Source organism: Protopterus annectens, chromosome 17.part0, assembly GCF_019279795.1.
Source record: "Protopterus annectens isolate FY-2018-M chromosome 17.part0, PAN1.0, whole genome shotgun sequence".
Classification (NCBI taxonomy): domain Eukaryota; kingdom Metazoa; phylum Chordata; order Ceratodontiformes; family Protopteridae; genus Protopterus; species Protopterus annectens.
In genome coordinates, this window is record NC_056751.1 from 102,725,500 (window position 1) to 102,746,212 (window position 20,713).

Here is a 20,713-nt window from a genome sequence, read left to right on the forward strand (position 1 = left end):
TTTTTGACATCGATATTACCGTTTTTGAACTTCCGTGTTCGACGATAGTACAGTCGATGGAGTACGGTTCGAAATTTTGATAGTAAACCCCTTATTTCTCCTGTTGTACCTGCATTGCTATTCAGTTCCCTTACCTTACTCTTTACTACTACCTTTTCTAGGCTCACTTCTCACTAGCCTTTAGCACATCTGACTTTTCCAGCTTACCTTAACAGATCAGTCCTGCTGATTGTTTCTTCTACAACTGACCCAGTCTCTGTCTCTACCCGCTCAGTTCGCCCTGCGGGCTCACTCCGCTCCCCTCCCTACCCCCAATTTCCACCCACCCCCAGGGGTCCTACTCTTATACTTACTAGCCACACCTCTTCCTTTTCCCATAATGCTCTACATATTTCCCATTGGCCATCTTCTCTTTTATCTCCCATCTCTTACCACTCCCCTCCAATCTCAACGCACCCTCCTACCTTCACACACTCTCACCCTACGTACTTCCATATCCACATACATAAATCCAATAGCTAATCCTTCCCAATGTCTAAGCCACCCACACCATTTCATGTCCTACTCTACTCCACTCTTTTTTACCACTTCCACTTTTAACCTTTGTCTACTTACTCTCCTCTTATGAGCACCCACTACATCCACACATTTATTACCCCAATCAACAAACCAGCTCTCCAGCCAGTCCTGCATAACCATGCAAACATAACATGCTCACCCAGCTACCTACCTGCCAAATATCATAGAATACTACACATTAAATATAACACACTACATCTCAGGAGAGAGTTATTTCTGTGCAGCAGGTTCCCCTAACCCAAGCTATCTAGTACTATGCCTCTCATTAAAGGATGGTGACATTCACTCTAACCCTGGCCCAATAACAACTCCTATCACTTTACAAAACCACAATCCGTCTACTAATTATCCCCTTACTAAACCATCTAACTCCCTCCTACTAGCTCATCTTAATATACATAACATTAACAACAAAGTAACCCAACTCCAAGCTCTATTAGAAGTCTACTCCTTTGACATTATCTGCCTAACAGAAACATGGCTAACATCTGTTATCAAAGACAATGAAATTATCTCACCTGGATATAATATCCTAAGAATTGATCGAGTAGCCAAGAAGGGAGGAGTGGTTGCTATTCTATTTAAATCTGTCTTAAAGCTAACCACATACAACTGTAATCTACCGCTAGTTTCCAATGCTGAGATTCTTATCTCCAAACTTGAACTTAATGCCAGATCGATCTATATTATCTGTATGTATTTGCCTCCTGGAAACAACATAGCCACCATGGAAAATATCCTTTGCTGGCTATCCCAACACCTACCCCAAGAAACCATAATCCTATGTGATATAAACTTAGATTGGAACTTGTATTGTAGCAGCCTCCCTACCACCCACATTAACCTATATGGCTTTTCTCAAACCATTATCTCCCCACCAGAATAAATAAAGCAAACAAGGAAGCAAACATATTAGACTGGATTCTTACAAACAATCACACTCACATCTATAATTCTGGAACCCTCCCTGATGATATGTGACCACTCACTTACCTACATCATCAGGCATAAAACCAATACTCACATCCCAACCTCTATCAGAAATATCAGATCCAAAAAAAAAATTTAACCTTGATCTATTCCAAATGGAACTAAGATCATGCAATTGGGTTCCCTTAAGACACCTCCCTTTAGATGAAGCCATTAATTACTTCAGTTCTACCTTCCTCGCCATTCTTAACCACCATGCTCCAACCAGATCCATTAGAATTAAAACCAATTCTGCCCCATGGCTTTCTAATGAAACCAAACACAAAATTCATCTAAGAAATAAATATTGGGCCAAATGGAGGATGACTAAAAACCCTGTAGAACAACAAACCTTTAGACAGCTAAGAAATGACACTAAGAAAGCTATACTTTCTGATGAACAGAATTACTACCTACAGTTCCAACAACCTAATCATACCAACCCACAAAAATTCTGGGCAAGCATTAACTAGCTACTCCACCCAGGGCAATCTACTACACCTAACCCTCAGAATACAGACCAGGAAAATCCCATCCGTACAGCTAATACTATCAATACCTTCTTTACAGATGCTATCAAAACTCTAGCTAGTCAACTATCACCTAATACCTTCACTCTACCTTCCTATACTGCAACCCCATCTCTCCTTTTCATTTCAAACCTGTCCCAACCACATTTATTCTAACCCTTTTAAATAAACTGAAACCATACTCTCCCTCAGCAGACTAACTGCCTCCTGAATATCTACAGTCATCAGCCAAGGCTATTGCCTACCCCATTTCCATACTGATCAATAAAACCATTAACGAAGGTCACATCCTTGCCTTATGGAAAGTCTCCCATATTGTCCCCCTGCATAATGGTGAACACTCCACTGAGCTCTCAAACTACCGCCCCATTGCCCCTACTTTCTCCTTTAGCTAAGATCATGGAGAAATGTATCCACAGGCAATTACTTGACCACTTAATTGATAATAACTTACTTTCCAACTGTTAACATGGTTTCAGACCCTCACACAGCACTACCACTGCCCTCCTTTCCTTTACTGATTGAATTAACGGTAACCACAACTGTTATAATCGTTCTTCTGCTCTGTTTATAGACCTGTCTAAAGCATTTGACATGGTAAATCACCAGATTCTCATAAACATACTAAAATCTATATCATTAGACCCTCTTTCCATTAAATGGTTCCAGTCCTACCTTGACAAACGACAGTATTATGGCATAACACTCTATCCACCCACCTACCCGTTACCCTAGGTGTCCCTCAGGGGTCGATTCTAGAACCTCTCCTCTTCTCCATATTTATTAACAACCTTCATCTAGCCATCCCCCAAGCCACATGCATACAGTATGCTGACGACTCCACACTGATATGCTCAGCTACTTCCATCCAAGACCTTCACTCTCTTACTCAGAAGGTATTTAACACAGTTGAACAATGGTTCACAAAGCATTTTCTTCTTTTGAACCCCCAGAAAAACAAACTCCTCTTCAATCCTACTCTAAAGTCATCTTCTCTTAATTTCTTTATGACATCCACCAATGGTACTATAATATCACCTGACCCTCCCACCAAATTACTTGGTATCACCATCGACAACAGTCTGAACTTCAACATCCATATCAACAATGATATAAAGACTGTAAACAAAAAACCTGGCACTCTCTATAGGATTAAACCTGTCCTTTCAACTACAACCAAAACTGTTATAGCTCACACTCATCTAATGTCTACACTCCTCTATGCCTCACCCATTTTCACTAATCTATCCAAGAATAACCTTAGTAAATTGGAAATGTCATACAATAACATTGCCAGATTTGCTACAGGTAACCCATATAGAACCCACCATTGTATAAATTTAAAGCAGCTAGGATGGCTGGAACTACAAAACCTGATTAAATTCCACCAACTAACCATTGCCTATAACGCTGTCTATAAACTTTCCAATACTCCAATTTTATCTACCTTCATCACCCCCTATAAAAATCTGAGGTCCTTACGGTCATCAGACAAACTTCTTGTACACACCTCTAAACCTAACAACAGGGCTGGGGATTCTCTCTTTTCTAATGCTGTTGGAAAATCCTGGAATTTTCTTCCCAGTGACCTCTTCTCACTCACCTCCTTACCACTCTTCAAAAACCGACGTAAACTTTACCTTAGAACACACTGGCTATGACCCTGTACTAAACCTGACTAGTCATCTATCTTTTCAAACTTGGTTTTCCCTGTCCATTACCGCTCACCTAGTGTTATATCTTCCTGTTACTATTTATTTATCATCTCTCTCTGTATTACATTATTTCTATGCTCTGTGTTAACTTATTTTTAAGTAATTCCTTTATCAATGTCACTATAAAATTAACTTCCTTTTTTACTATTGACTCTACCTGTTTAATGTTTTTACCTGTGAATTGCGCTGTGATTCTTGCCCTCATTGAATATCCTGTGCCAACCTAGAAGCTGTACTGCATATGCTACTGTTGTATATATTTTTTATACTTCTTGCTATTTGTTGTATTTGTATGTGATTGTTTGTCTTGGAGCTTATCTCCACGGGCCTCTACTGAAAATGGACATATATCCAGTTAGACTAGCCCGGTCAACAAATGTAAAATAAATAAAATAAAAATGCATGTTCCAGTTACACAGCTCCTGATGCATTTATGTACAATAAACAACTTGAACTCATCACAGTGCCTCAGTGTTTCATTTGATGCATGAGGCATGCGACACCCCCCCCCAGGGGTCCCACAACCCCAAACTTATGTATACCAACTCTGAGATCACCACACCTCCATGAAATATCCATCTTGGTGTATACAAGTCCATTTTTTCTGCCCTTCGTTGTCCATGTTTCGGATCTTGCTAAAGAAGTTCCTTACATTTCAAATGGTTACCATAGAATTCATTCATTCATTCGCATATGTGATTCTGATGCCTTCTTCCCCATACATTAGATCAAGCAATATGCAGTAGAAGACTGGGGTCGAGAGGTGTTTTCCTACAAATTTCATACAGATATCTTTAAGCATTTGAAAAGATATTGTCATTTGAAGTTAGGGTTAAATTCAGATCAGAATATTTTTTTTTAAACTTACAAACTGGAGCATTTGCAAAACAAATCGGAAACAAAAACGTAGCTTTCGGTTCTCTTCCGATAAAAAAAAAAGCAAAGAAACAAACTCAGTCATAAGCATAGATGTATATTGTGGTGATTTCAGGCCTTAAACAATATGTATTTCTGTATAACACTGATCTTTGTATTCTTTTTATTTGTTGAGTCATTAAAAAAGACAAATTGGATTTTTTTTTTCTATTAAATGTCATGCAACTGCTCATTTACCTTTTAGTAAGGAAGCAAACTCAGAGTGTTTTGTAGACCATTTTAAAGTAACTTATGAGAATTTCAGAGAGAGAGTTTTGATAATATTCCTTAAAAAGTTCATGAAAAATGTTGAATCATTTTGGAGTTGGGTGCACTAATGTACAAACAGCAAACATAGGGAAAAACAGTCAGTAGTTTGAGGACACTTCTGTGGAAATGGTCAACAGTAAAGGGGGTAATGCTGTGAATATGTCTTAGATGTCATTGCCATTCCCTTACTTACTGACCAAAGAGAGTCTCTGATTTAAATCAAGAGAGTGAAAATGACCAAAGTAAACAGAACGGTATTTCACATGATGTCAAATTGGTGTACCCAAATGCTACAGAAGTGGAAAACAGATAATTATTGTTGTTGCATTCTTGGCCCTGAATTAAAAGAGAGAGAGAGAGAAAAAAACATTGTTTTGAGGAAAACATGAATTGAGTGGAAATGTTCCTCAGACTTATTGAATACAGTATTTGGTACTGCTTATATTAGATGTATTTGAATATTTAGTGCATAAATTAAGATATTCTCTCTCTTCCTGGCCATCTGTTCTGATTTTTGAATAGTAGTAGTAGTATGATTTGCAGTGATTGTTGAGTGAATATTGTTTAGATTTGCCAAAATTTGACAAAATCATTTTTCTCCTTGTTCATGTGAAAGAATTCTCAAAAGTTACCTGATAGATTTCGTAAGCATCACTTATTTGGCAGTGGAAAGGACCATGCAGAGAGCTGGTGGAAGAGTTTGGCCCGACAGCTTATCGCAGAGGGTTATTTGTCAGAGTCTTCAGGATACAGCAAATTTGCCACCACTTGCTGCTTATCTGCAAAGGTATGGTCCTGCTGTGTGTATATTGCTGTTTGCTGCTCTTGTTATATATGAAAAAAGTAAAATGTGCAGCTTTTTCCTAGCTTTTTTTCTCCCTAACTTTGTATAAGAATATTGTGAAAGTAGATAATAATAAATGTTCACATAGTTGTCAAAATGCTTCTTTCATATAAAAGTCATGGGTTTTTGGGTGTTTTTCAAAAGTAAATATAACATAGCAGTGTTTTCAGAGCATTATGTGAGTTAAATGTTGGATAGGGCATTGTCTTGCCTTACAGCCCTTACTGTAACCTTTGTTTTTTTAAGTTAATGTACATTCTTCTAGATTGCTGTATTGCACATCCTTTTCAGTAGGGCTTATTGGCTACTATCCAGGTTTAACCAGCTATCATAACCTTAAACCTCACTCATACCGGAACCTTCTCTAAAGCCACAGAGTAAGGCTTCCATTTATTGTTTAACCATCCTTTTGTACCAATTTTGTAGTCTAGGGCTGGAATTTTTTGTTCCCTATCCACAAATGATAACCTGTTACCAGGCAAGTACAAACCTATGTTTTTTTTTCTCTGTACAAGCTTCCTTATCACTTTTCATAGCAAGCAGAGATCAGCTGATTTTTATCATCATGTTAGCTAATATTGTCTGATGTGGGTCAGTCAGCAGGGCTTTGTAATGAAAATGTGGTCCTTAAATGTGAACTGTAGGAGTTAACTCTGTATTGTGGTGCAGCGGTCAGGCAAAGCCCTTCTTCACTAACAGCTAACTAGGCTTTCCAAAGCGCAGATATTTAACAAAGGTGTAGGTATTATCTACCAGTTGGAGCATATACTCCCCTAGGCCAACCCTCACCACCTGTAGTTAGCCTTGTGCTTCCCTTCTGGAAGACCCCACCTTTTAGTTGGTTATACCATCCCATGTCCTGATTATTCCATGCCTCCAATCCCTCCCTCAGTAGAGCTGTTTACCTGCACCATCCTCCACCTCAAGCCCAAGCCCCAGGCTGAGATAATATCTTTTGAGAATTCTGTACATAGCATTGTCGGTTGTGTTCATGTAGTTGCTAAGCAGAATGTTAGTTTCCCATTCCGTTTTGCACATCTCCTACCTTTGGTATGCAATATCAGAGTAGAAAGTTCTCTTACCTCTGATGGAATGGCATTACAATTTCCACATTCATTTACCCAAGGTCAGAGGCCACTGTAGTTGTTGGAAGCTTTATTATCAAAACTATTTCTGATTTTCCAGCCTTGTGCAGTGAATATGATAATATTTTTGCAATGCTTGACAGATACGAGAAAACCATTGTGTTTTGCAAAAAGAAAAAGATTTTACAAGACAAGGCTGCCTATGAAAATAATGTTTTGCCTATTAATGGCAATCAACACAACCAGGGAAGTGAGAGTGATAATCACTCTAAAGGTGAACGGGGTTTGATTAATGTTAATCCGATGGAGCTATCCAGTTTCAGCACAGTCCCTTCAAATTCTGAAGGGACCCATGAAGGTAAAAGATTTCCACCTCCTTCTACAACACCTGATAGTCCTTTGAGTAGAGTTGAAGAAAGGAATGGTGACAATTTTTTTTTCCCAGGATCATCTGAGGGAGAAATTTAACTACAGTATGCACCTGACGAGACACCCAGTAGTAACCCTTTTGAAGACATTTCAAAGAATTATACAGACTGAGGTTGGTCCAGTTGTCAAACAAGGTGAATGAGGCAGAGGTTGAAATCAATGGAGAAAATGGAGGTGAATATGAATAAAGAGCTATCTCCTTCTCTAAACAATAACAGAAAATGTTTTATGGACAATATTAGTAGGCTAACAAATGTATCTATCTTTGAATTTTTGCCCAAAATATTTAACTTGGCTGACTTTTCTTTTAGTCCTGTTCAGTTGAATATTTTACAGTTGCGACTTAATTTTGTACCTATTCATAGGTCTGATTTAGTCAGGAAATCACTTGAGTTAAAAACATATGTAAGAAAGTTAAACTTGAAATATTTATTGCATAGTGTTAGGATTGATGATGAATTACTCAGAAAGCCATCTGATTTTAATCCTGTATTACATAATGCACTTAAATTGTTTGAGCAGAGTTGTGAAAATGACATTGAGACATTCTGAATAAGAAATATATGAATAAGTATATTAATTTAAATAAAGAAGAAAGGGAAGCATTGAAACAGTTGTGTGATAAAGAATGAAGGTTTATGAAAGTAGATGAGGGCGGGGGGGAGTAGTTGTCATGATACAAAGTGATTATATTAAAGGCATTGAATGTTTGTTAGGTGAACTTTGCGATTATGGTGAAGTCCGTTTACAGGACATACAAAAATGTTACAAAGCTACTGAAAGGCATTTGTGTGAACTATTCATGGAAGGTAGTATTGCATTCAAACTGTACACTTATTTGTCTAATGAACAACCACAAATTGGGACCTTGTTTGGAATCCATAAGAATGAAACAGCACCCCCCAAATAGCTTTACAAGGCAGATGTCTGTTTATTTAAACCGCATTTTAAACCCTTTGGTGCAAAAGATAGCGTCCTATATAAAGGATTCCTGGGAATTTTTAGGTTGCATTCAAGAATTTAACCAACAATTCTCTGATAGGGCAGGCAGTTATATCATGTTCCCTGTGGACATAGTGTCCTTATTTACGAATATTCCTCATGACATAGGAATGAAATTTTTTTTATTATATCTTAGTAAAAATGCTAGCTTTTCACCTAAGAAAATTAATCTGTTCTGTTTTCTAATGGACATTATTTTAGAGAACATTTTTTTTGTTCTTAACAAGAAATACTACAAGTAAATTAAGGAGATTTTTATGGGGTCTAATGTTGCACCCTCCTTTACTAACCTAGTTTTAGGATGGTGGAAGACTGAAATATTACCCCATATTTCCTAGCACAATTTTATATAAAAGGTTTGTAGATTTTTTTTTTTTTTATAATTGAAGGTGCCATAGAAGACACTAATAGGTTTCTGGGGGGTCTACTTCAAAACATTAACTTACTACATCGTCAAAACCTAGTTTGAGACCACATCTTCGAACCCTTATGTCAAACACCCGGGACTGTAAAGTCTAACTCGGGGAACTGAACCACTTGGTCACCAGGACCAAGTAATACCCATCAGAGTGGGAGGCTTCACCCCCCCCCCATCTCCCAACTAAATATACTAACTCCAAGATCACACTACAGTGGGGAAATGCCTTGGTGCACCATGGTGGCCAAGTGGTTCTTTTCCAGGGGTTAGTTTTCAATGTTCCTGGTGTTTGACATTGTAAGGGTTTGATGATGTCTCCGTGAACTGGGTTTTGACTGTGGTACGTCAATGTTTTGAAGTAGACCTGTTTCTGGATGAGTTAAATAACAGGAGTTTGGGGTGTTTTCCATGGGTGATTTTGGTACAACTGTTGATTTTTTAGACATAAAGTTAACTTGGAAAATTGATGAAAAGGTATTTGAAAGTAAAATACATAGGAGGAAAACCTTTTCCAATAATTATCTTTATTTTAGAAGTCAGCACCTGCTTTTTATGAAGTGTAATGTACCCAGAGGTCAGTTTATAAAAGCATCAAGACTAACCTGTAATGATTCTGATTTCATTGAAGAACAGCAGAGAGGATACAATATGAGATTTTTGTTAAAAACATTTGAAGAGGAGCTTGGAAAGAGAGGGGAGCAATTTCCATATATTTTGATAAAACCTGTGGTCAAGTCCTATGATAAAAAAAACTTAAAACAATATGACCAAGTTCATTCGATATGTGTCTTTGGCCAGGTGACAATTATTGTATTCATAAGGTTATAAAGAAAAATTGGAACATTATTAAAGGTAATAAAGAGATATATGAAGTAGTAGGAAATGAACCCGGGTTTCTTTATAGAAATATTTTAGCATTAAGATTCTCTTACAGCATGATGGTTATTTTTTGACTAGCCCTAACACTGATAAATAAAAAGAGGCCTTACAAATGTAACTTCTGTTCTGTCTGTAGATACTTTCATGAAGGACCTTACTCTTATTTTTCCTCATATTGGCAGAATGTTTGAGAATACTAAATGCTTTGTCAGTCCAAACATGGTTTATGTTAGCATTTGTTCTTTATGTACAGCTTTTCATACTGGGATGATTACAAGGTCCTTTAAAAATGTATAAAGGAACATTTACATGCCATCAAAACAAAGGACAAGAAAAATGCTTTATACAAATATTCCGAGAGCTGTTTGGAGTTTAGAAAATATGTTTTATGTACTCGATATTATTGAAGAAGACATAAGAGGGGGCGACTTCAAAAACAAACTTGAACAAAAGGAAACTATATGGTAGATGAAATTAAAAGCTGATTGCCACCCAGGGTTGAACAAAACAGTTAACATTGTGTTTTTTAAAGAACAGAACATTTGGGTAGTTTTAACTGTTTAAATGGTTAAATTGTTTTATTTACTGGAAATGTGTTCTTACTGGATAATGAAATGTATAAAATAAGAAAAAGGGATTTGAAGTGTATTTCTGATGGTCTATAACCCGTTAGGTGAAAGCAGTAATAAATAAGTTTTTAATGCTGTTGTTACTTGGTTTGAACTAGCTCCTTGCAGTTTGTTGGCTCCTTCTGTCTTGCAGAATTGTTTTTTATCATTTTTTTTATTTCCACTGATAGTTTTTTAAGCTGTATTTTGTATTGTAGTTTTTTAATCTGTATTTTGTATTGTATGAGCGGTGTGCCATATAGGGGCAGAATACAGCTGAACTTCTGTCTAATGTAATGGTTGTATTAATTTTGGAAGTGTTTAAGACTATGTTGATACTACAGATTACATCATACAAAAGCAAGCTTAAAAAAAGTACAACTGGGGTTATTAAGTAATGACCCACATAGTGTGTGCTTGTTTTCTGTATAGTTACTGATGAGAATATTCTGTAATTGTTTTTAACAACCCTAACAGTTGTTGCTTGCTCTTTAATCTTTTGTTCCTGTGCGAGTATCACCAGTTAACACATGGGTATGTCACCAGTGTTTCTCTTCATTGATAAAGTGTGTTCTACAAGGGAGAACCTGACAGGTGCTCCATAGCTGCTTTATGGAGGTAGCTGCTGCTTGGTAACCACACCCTAATTTATGTGCTGGCATCATTTTGAAGACCATGCTTGTGAGGCACAGCTGCTTGGATGGCGCTGCCTTTGTCTCAAGAGTTTCAGTATCCCAAGCCTGCCCACAGGTGCCTAGCCTGATCTTCACCCATACCCTTGATTACATGGAGTCAGGAAAGTGGGTGCACCTCTGCCACTTATGTCTCATCTCCCAGGATGTGGATGCCCATCCTCCTTGCCAGCATCATCAGACACCCGAGCTGTACATCATACTTGTGTCACCTGGGTCATAGTCAGGGTTTTATCCCTCTTTGCCATCTGGTTGGCTGAATATTCTGTACTCATGAAAGTAATGCACCATTCCTTGCTTTAAAGAAAAACATTTGAGCCTATGGATATACTTGCAGTTGGCCTGCTATTATATTAAGCAACATGCACTAGGAGAGTGCTTCACAGTGGGTTTGGGTGTTTCTTAATAGATTGCGTAGCACCAACTGTGTCTATAAAGTTGGAAATAGCGTCTGCATTGTTTGAATTAGAATCGAGTGAATAAACTGTTGTAGCTGGTGAAACTGTTTGCTAATACCAACTAGTAGCATGCAGAAGTTCCAACAAGTTATATTCCTAAATCAGGTTGTAGGAATACTGTGTATATTTGGCCATTGTGCTTTTTTTTTAACTGGATTAAGGCAAAAAGTGACAAAAGAATAATGGGCAAGTTGTCTTTCAGGTGCCAGGATCTTTGATTTGTCAAGGGCCATTAAATTCCTTTCACGTAACAAATATGACTGTGATATGGCAGTGGCACATGTGGGGAGTGGATGATTTGAGATGTAGAACACTGAGAGGTATGTAGGGACACAAGTCAGAACTGTGCCGGCATGTCATAAATGCAGACAAGACACTGTTCATGAGTGGAATCCTTCCTTTTCCAAGGATGATTCCTAGGTACAAAGAAAAGGGAATTGGCTTCAACAATTTGCTAAATAATTGGTATAATTTCAGGAGGATTCAGTTTGTATCGGCATGAACCAAAATGCTGGACTCTCCTGCTTTCTTTGTAAAGGATGGTCTGTAATGCTTGTTACAGAGCTTTAGAATACTAGCTAAAGCCCTTGCTGTCCTCATAGTGCTTTTTTTAGTCAGAGTCCAGCTAATGGGCATCCCAAACTAATATAACAAATTGGGGTAGGATCACATTAAGGTGGCTGTACTCAGTGGAGGAGGTCTCATCAGCAAAATGCCTGACCTTGTAGCTTTCCTGCATTTGGAACATGTTACTGAAACCTGGATTAAATATTCAGAAAGTGCTCCCTCTAAAACTTTTGTACCTACCATGCCCTCAGACCTGATGGCATCTGTGGTGGTATCTCAGTATTTGTTATGGATCGTATTACTTCTAGACAGATCCCCACTGACCCACAAACTGAAATCATTTAACTCCAAATCACACTAAACAGGACCAACTATCAGTTTATGTCCTGTTACAGGACACCCTGTATATAACCAAAAACCATGTAAAGTTCCTAAATATAATTAAAAAACTCTCTATAAACAAGAACTCTGTGGCTTTAGGAGATTTTAAGTTTCCATCAATAAACTGGAGAACCTGTATCTCAATTGTAGGATGTCTCCAAAAGGTTTTAGACTTAATGAAGAAAAACTAGTAATGTCTTTCGACTTTTCCCGGTTAGGGGTGGCCACAGCAGAACTCTGGTCCACTAATGATTAGCAGTGGATTTTTATGGTGCCGAGTTGCCAACCCGACGCCCAATCTTCAGAGAAGGCACACCCATTCACACACTCACCTACCTGCGTGTCTTTAATGTCACTCGACCACGGGGAGGACATGCAGACTCCACACAGAAGGCGCTCCAGCCGAGAATCAAATGGGAGAACCTTTTGCTGTGAGGGGACAATGCTAACCGCTGCACCATCGCGACATTAATAAAGAAAACCTACTTGACCCATATTAACAAACATGATAGAGGACACAATTTTCTTGACTTGGTCTTTACGAATGTAACTTGTGTGTGCAATACCTCTAGTATCTCTTTCCCCAGTTAAGTCAGATCATAAATTAGTTACCTTAAACCCACTGAAACCATTATCTTAGAATTCAAGCATTTCAAATGTACTAATCTCATCAAATTCTGTTAAGTTTCAGACTTTATTATTTATAGCAGCATCACCCAGCCATTGCTACAGTAGATGGGTTCACAAAGGAATTTTATACCTAGTTAAATAAATGTATATAACTGGCAGTCCTGACCAAATCTAAAAGTAATGGGAAATTTAAAAGACAATCCACCCTGGTGGTCTTAAGCATAAATTAATTACAAAAAAAAAAAAAAAAAAACATTGTGCAGGCAATCAGAAGACCATATCAAGGATTGTCAGAAAATTGATTAAAAACTTGAAAAGTTCACTCAGGTCTACTAAAGCAGCCCATGATTTTAGCTTAGCATCTGAAGCCAAGGACAATTGCAGATATTTCTTTAGCTACGTTCAGAAACTAAGAAATAACAGTAGTACTCTGACCTTATTCATAATAGCCACACCTGCTGTGATCCAGTAGACATTGCCAGATGTCCTTCAAGAATGCAACTGCAGTCATAACATATGGGTTGTCCTGCCTCAGGCAGCCCTCGGTCGGCCGAATTCCAAAGTCTGGGTCCGGCGTCGGCTGGTGTCGCCTCCTCTCCGACGTCACCACGGCTGGAGTATAAAGGCATCGGCCGACGCCATCTTCTTCAGTCTTTCTTGCTGCGCGGTGCCCGAAGCAGAAACAGTTCGCAAGTGCCGGTCGGTCAGCTCCTGAGTTTTCAGTACCGAAGTCATCTAAAAGCTAAGTACCCCGTTGGGGAACATTTATTCTTGCCTCAGCCGATGTCAGAACAAATTGAGAAAGTTAATAATTGTTTGTCTTGTGGTAAACAAATACCTCATAAGGACTTCCATTCTTATTGCCTTCCTTGAATGGGCCCAGACCACGACGTCTCGGCCTGTGCTGCCTGTGCTTGCTTTAATAAGCGCACTCTCAGGCGCCGGGCAGAATTCGCCGAGAACTTTTTTGGTGAATCTTTTGCGTATATCATGCCGTCGGAACAACCGACAACCCAATCTGTTAAAAAACGCAAGGACCGGGACCGACACCCTCGGCCCGCGTCCACTACCGATGCTACTCCTAAACCCTCTGCTAGTGCTCCGGTCCCTCCGGAAGTGGTAAATCCACTGCTACAGGCCGACGACACAGTATTAACATGACCTTCGGTCGCAGAGATCTCTCCGGTGCCAGTTGTTGATTTTCCTCCGGAAACCGAAGTTCTGGATCTACCCGACACCATTTCTGTGGACAAGGTTACGCCTGCACGTGGGGCTGCTAGGCCCCCTGTATCCATGTCCATCAAGGCCTTTGCACGTGCTAAGGCTGCCAGTCAGGCCAAGGCCCATCCTAGACCTACTGCCCAGGCCCCTTCTTCTGATAAGCAAATCATGTCTCTGGCTGCTGATCTTATTTCCCTTATCAGGGGGTTTCAGCCTCATCCGGAGAGGGGTTCTCAGCCACCTGCAGAGAAAAGGCCCAGAACTGAGCAGGCGGATGACCTCTCTTCGGATGAAGCCTCTGGGGATTCTGAACATTCTGATACCCAAGAAGAATCCTTCCAGGCCTATGAGGACTCTGATGCTGAGGAATCAATTCCCTCTGCCTCCCCTCCAGAGGATTTCTCATTTGGTGAAGTCCTACATGCCATGAGGGAACATTTTCAATGGCAGGGTCAGGAATTCTCTGACTCCAGGAAAAGGCTTCATACCTTCCTCAAGCTTCCCCAGCACAGGCCTTTAGCTATTCCACCTGTTATGGATGTTTTGGATGATGTTTTCTCTGACTCCAGTGCTAACCCTGATTCTCTTCCTCCGGCTCCTATCAAGCCGGACAGATATTATAGGGTCCCTGACACTCACAAGCACCTTTTTAAGGCCCACTCTGTGGATCTAGAAACTATTTCACAGGGCCCCAAGGGAGTGGCTACCTCCTCTGCCAAAAACCCACTGCCAGCAGACAGGGAAGCAAGGTCCCTGGAGAGATGGGGTAAAAAAGTATATACTTCTACTACCCTGGCCATGAGGTCACTAAATTGCCTTTTTCACATGTTTCAGTACCAGGATTTTCTCCTGGATGATTTACAGAAAAAGTTAGCCTCTCCTGAGCCTATTGATAAAAAGGCATTGCATGATCATATACATAACTCTCAGCAGGTTAATAACCATTTTCTTCAGTGTGGTTATGATGCACTGGAAGCTTCATGTAGGGCAGCTATGACTGGGGCTATGATACGTAGACATGCTTGGTTAAAGGATCAGTCTTTGCCTGACCATGTTAAAGTGAAGTTACTTGATGCACCTTTGGAAAAACAGAAGCTTTTTGGTGCAAATGCACAAGATGTACTGAAATCCATAGAGGAAAAAGCAAAGTCAGTACAGACAGTCAAGGATTTCCTTCAGGTTCAGCCACCCAGATTCAGCAGAAACTGGCCCTCAAAGAATTGGTCCTTCCCCGGCTCAGAAAAGTTTCAAAGGGGAAAAAGCAGACGTGCCAGAGGTAGAGGGCAATACCGAGGATCTTACAGGGGACGCCAATGGCAACCTCCAAATCAAAGAAGTGGTACAGACAGTTCAGCTGCACCACAAGGACAATCACAATGGCTTGATTTTCATTCTGCCTACAAAGGTTCAAAGAGAAGCACCCTTGGGCGGAAAATTATCCTTATTCTCACAAAACTGGCATATCTTAACCAAGGACAACTGGATTCTGGATTTGATAGACAACGGTTACAGATTCCACTTCCACACATTACCAAGAAGACAAGGCATGCCAAACCTGCCACATCATCAAAGGGCAGAGGCACTCTCTCAAGTTTCCAAGCTGTTAAGTATAAAAGCAATAGAAAGGGTTCCTCCTCAGGAGCAAGGCCAGGGATTTTATTCAAGGCTGTTCCTTGTTCCAAGAAAAGAAAACAAATGGAGACCCATACTGGACTTGTCATCTCTAAACACTTTTCTCATAGTGCCAAAGTTCAAAATGCTGACGTTGCAGCAGCTCCTTCCCATGCTGGGCAAGGGGTCTTGGCTGGTCACTCTGGACCTCAAGGAGGCATACCTGCATGTCCCAATCAAACAAAGCTGCAGAAAATACCTCAGATTTCTTGCAGGGACAGAGCATTATCAATTCTCAGCATTGCCGTTTGGCTTATCTACTGCGCCCAGAGTGTTCACGAAATGCCTGGCAACAGTAGTGGCACACTGCAGACTGCAGGGGATTCAGATATACCCCTACTTGGACGACTGCCTCATACAAGCAGACAACAAACAAACCTTAAAAGAAAATTTGGACTATGTCATGCATCTACTGCAGGCCTTGGGATACACGGTCCACATTCAGAAGTCAAAACTACTGCCATCCCAACAGATTATTTTCTTAGGAGCCAAACTGGACACAGAAAACCAAATGGCCTACCTCACAGAGGAAAAACAGCAGCATTTACCAGAGTACTTCAAAGGCCTAGCAAAACTCTCCCAGCTGACTGCAAGGAAAATCCTGCAGGCCCTGGGGTTCATGGCATCTTGCATCCTTCTGATACCTTTGGCAAGACTTCATATGAGAAAGCTGCAATGGTATTTAAAAAACTTATGGTCTCAACACAGCCAAAGCCTAGAGGACATAATCCCACTTATTCCATGTCTGCAAAAAGAAGTTTTACGGTGGGCTCAAGCCAGTCAGCAAAACAAAGGCATGTCTTTCAACAGACCTCAAGCAGGCCAGATGATTACAACAGACGCCTCAGACCATGGATGGGGGGCGCACATGGAGGACAGATGCATTCAAGGGCAATGGACTCCAAAGGAAAGACATCTGCACATAAACCAAAAGGAAATGTTGGCAGTGATGCATGCAATCGAGACTTTCGAAAAATCACTACAACAAGGGCATTTACTGATAAGGACAGACAACACCACTGTCATGTGGTACATAAACAAGCAGGGAGGCACTCATTCTTATCCCCTCTGCAGACTAACAATGCTTCTCTGGGAAAAATCCCTGAGCCTGAAGATACATTTACAATCCCAGTTTGTACCAGGAAAGGACAATGTACTGGCGGACAACCTGGGCAGAAATTTCATGGATCCACACGAATGGATGCTGCATCCTCACATTTTCTCTCAACTGACAAAGACATGGAGAAGACCAGATGTAGATCTTTTCGCCTTCCACTTAAATCATCACCTGAAAAAGTTCTGCACAAGGACTCACCATCCTCTAGCCTGGAAGACGGATGCTCTCTCCTTCAGCTGGAATTCTCTAAAAATTTATGCATTCCCTCCTCTGCCTCTGCTGACCAAGGTGATACTGAAGATCAAAGCAGAACAACCAACAGGTATTTTGATAGCTCCAGACTGGCCAAGGCAGCACTGGTACCCATTGCTATTGACCATAACTCGGACCAAACCATGGCCTCTGACCCTATGGCCCCTGCTCCTAACACAACACAATTACAGGACTGTACATCAAGACCTGAAATCATTACATCTGACAGCCTGGAGGCTAACATGATTTCTCCACCTAACTCTCTATCAAAATCGGTTCAAGAAATCCTGCTGGAAGCACGCAGACCTTCCACAAGAAAAACATATTCAGCCAAATGGAAGAGATTCAGCATCTGGAATGCCAACAGAGGTCAGGACACAGCATTACCGAGTATACCTCAGATTTTAGAATACTTGGCAGAACTACTTCATACTGGACTTTCATACTCTTCAATAAAGATTCATGCCTCAGCAATCTCAGCAAAATACAACTGTGACCCTCCAGTGTTTTCTCATCCATTGCTAAGACAGTTTCTAAGAGGAATAAAGAATATCAAACCTCCCAGAAAACAGCCAGTACCTGCATGGGACCTCAATTATGTGTTGGAAAAACTAACTCTTCCTCCATTTGAGCCAGCAGCAAGTTCAGAGATGCAATTTCTTTCATGGAAAACGGCCTTCTTATTGGCAGTCACATCTGCAAGAAGAGTTTCGGAGATACAGGCACTCATGGCAGTGCCCCCCTTCCTCATTTTTCATCAAGACAGAGTTTCTCTAAGAACCAATCCTACATTCATGCCCAAAGTTATTTCCAGGGTGTCTCTAAATCAAGCTATTCACCTGCCTGCATTCTTCCCCAATCCTCAAAATAGGGGGGAAAAGCTACTGCATACTTTGGACATACACAGACAACTACGTTACTACTTGGACAGAACTAAGGCCACCAGAAAGTCTGACCAACTGTTGGTAGCCTATGCTGCTGGAGTGCAAGGAAAAGCAATCTCCAAACAAACAATTTCAAAATGGATTGGACATTGCATCAGATTCTGCTATTCTTTCCATGGAAAAGGTGTGCCAGCCAATATTAGGCCACATTCCACCAGAGCTATGGCCACTTCCACAGCTTTCCTAAGAGGAGTGGCAACAAAGGACATTTTAGAGGCTGCTACATGGAGCTCCGTGCATACATTTACCAAGCACTACAACCTGCCCTTATATTCCAGATCCCGAGCAGGCTTTGCTTTGGCAGTCCTGCAGGGGATTTTAGCTACACCATCCTTATCTTAGTTCCATCCACCCCCAGCTTGGCTATGTTACTCAACCCATATGTTATGACTGCAGTTGCATTCTTGAAGGACATAGTACAGTTTTGTACCTACCATAAATGTAGATGTCCGATAGATATGCAACTGCAGTCGGATTTTCCCTCCCTCCTACCCCTCTGTATCCTTCTATTTGGGTCCTACCCCTGTTCCCATTAGCTGGGGGTATTCCTATGGTGTATCTGTTTATTACTGTTGTGCATGTTTGGGATTATTTTTATCCATTTACCAAAATTTAGCCTTCCTAGGAGGGCACCTGGCATCTGGGGCAAGAAATACTGAAGAAGATGGCGTCGGCCGATGCCTTTATACTCCAGCCGTGGTGACGTCTGAGAGGAGGCGACACCAGCCGACGCCGGACCCAGACTTTGGAATTCGGCTGACCGAGGGCTGCCTGAGGCAGGACAACCCATATGTTATGACTGCAGTTGCATATCTATCGGACATCTACATTTATGGTAGGTACAAAACTGTACTTTATACATAACTCCGTGTGAAATTTACTCTAGAGATGAGCATCCAAAGCCCACTTATTCCTGAATCTCTCAAACCCCTCCATCATTACTAAAAAATGTGTACTGAGAGTGCACTCATTGAGACGTGATAATGTACATGGCTGTTTAATAATAAATAGTACTAAACAATTTCTGGATGAGCCACTCCATAAACTATTTAATGTGAGGTTTAGCCACTGGTTTTGTCCTTGAGGTTCAGTGCACAGCAGTAGATGTCACTCCACAAGGGAGGCCCCACCACTGACATCAGGGAAGTATAGGCCTATTAGCCTGAAAAGTCTTATTTGCAAAGCCATGGAACATAGCATTACTGACTTTATACTGTGATTTTAAAAATCTCATCAGGCTAGACCACAGCAGTTTGGTTTTGTCAAGGGTAGATTCTGTTTAATGACTCTGTTTAACTTCTTTGAAAGGGTAACACAGGCTGGTGACAGCGGTCATGGTGTATTCCCACAGCATACTTTGACCTGGCCAAGACATTTAACACCATTCCTTCTGCTAGCATAGTTTGTAAACATAATGCATTGCAAACAGATCCCTATGTAGTAAGATGAATAGCAAACTGGCTAAAAGGGCAGGTTGCAGGTACCTTATATGAGAGTATGAAAGTGACCAGTCACACAGGATGTAGCGCTGGGATCTTTTCTATTTTTGACATTTGCTACTCTGATCTAGAGACCATGAACTAATTAATACCTCTGGCTAACCAAGTTTGCATTCGACTGTAAACCATGAGTCATTGTCAAGTCCCTTTCTGATGTCAAAGCCCTTCAGCAAGAAGTTACAGTTGTAAATACTTGGAGTAGAAAAAATTCACTCCATTTAAATGATAAAAAGTCCAGTATTGTTACAATGAGTAAAACAGTCCCTCTCCCAGAAGTATACAACATAGACAACACCCGACTTCAAAATTAGAATGTTAAAGACTTCTGAACTTGGGTATATGTCTCCATCTCCTTTGATTATCATATAAAAGCAGTAGTTAGAAAGTCTGGCTACTTGGTGCATCTAATTGACAAAGGAATATTATCCTGTTCTAAAGAAGTCATTGTCCCATCACATTCAGCATTGATTAGGATAGTTACTGAATACAATTTCCTCGTTGGGATGTACCTCATTGGGCATACCAAATAACTAGAAAGACTACAGATGTTCTTAACTAAGAAGATTACAGGCTTAAGAACTCTGTCCTATTAGAAAAGACTTTATTCAATGTCTTATAGCTTTCTGAGGGGAGATTTATGCCTTTCCTTTTGTGCCATTAAGAATCCAGTGGTTCTGAATATCTTTGATATCCATAGATCAAACAATCCCGCAAATACTAGAACTAGAGATCTAATTTTTTATCAGCAAATAAATAAAACACTGTGGTGTAAGACAAGCTGATTACACAGCAGCTTCCCCACCTCTGGAATAGATTCTGGGTGGCATATCAAGCAGTGTGATGCATTATCATCTTTCAGACAGAATTTATCCTTGGCTTGACAGGCCTAGCCATCCTTGAAATAGGAAGTACAGTCTAGAGGAGGATATTGTCAAGGCATAAATGGTTGGAAGACTCAAATTTTCTTTGTGGTTGATGTTGCAGTACTGTTTCTTGGGTCTTACTGCTAGACAGAAGCCCATAATTGGCCTTTAAAGT

At 40.3% G+C, this 20,713-nt stretch overlaps 1 protein-coding gene across 1 annotated transcript in view; it reads left to right on the forward strand.

Annotated features, from left to right (window-relative positions):
• Window positions 1-20,713, forward strand: part of WRN (WRN RecQ like helicase) — a 2,579,924-nt gene that overhangs the window by 1,404,769 nt on the left and 1,154,442 nt on the right. The window contains 1 exon segment of the mRNA XM_044059154.1: window positions 5,595-5,765. Coding sequence (XP_043915089.1) covers window positions 5,595-5,765 — 171 coding nt within the window.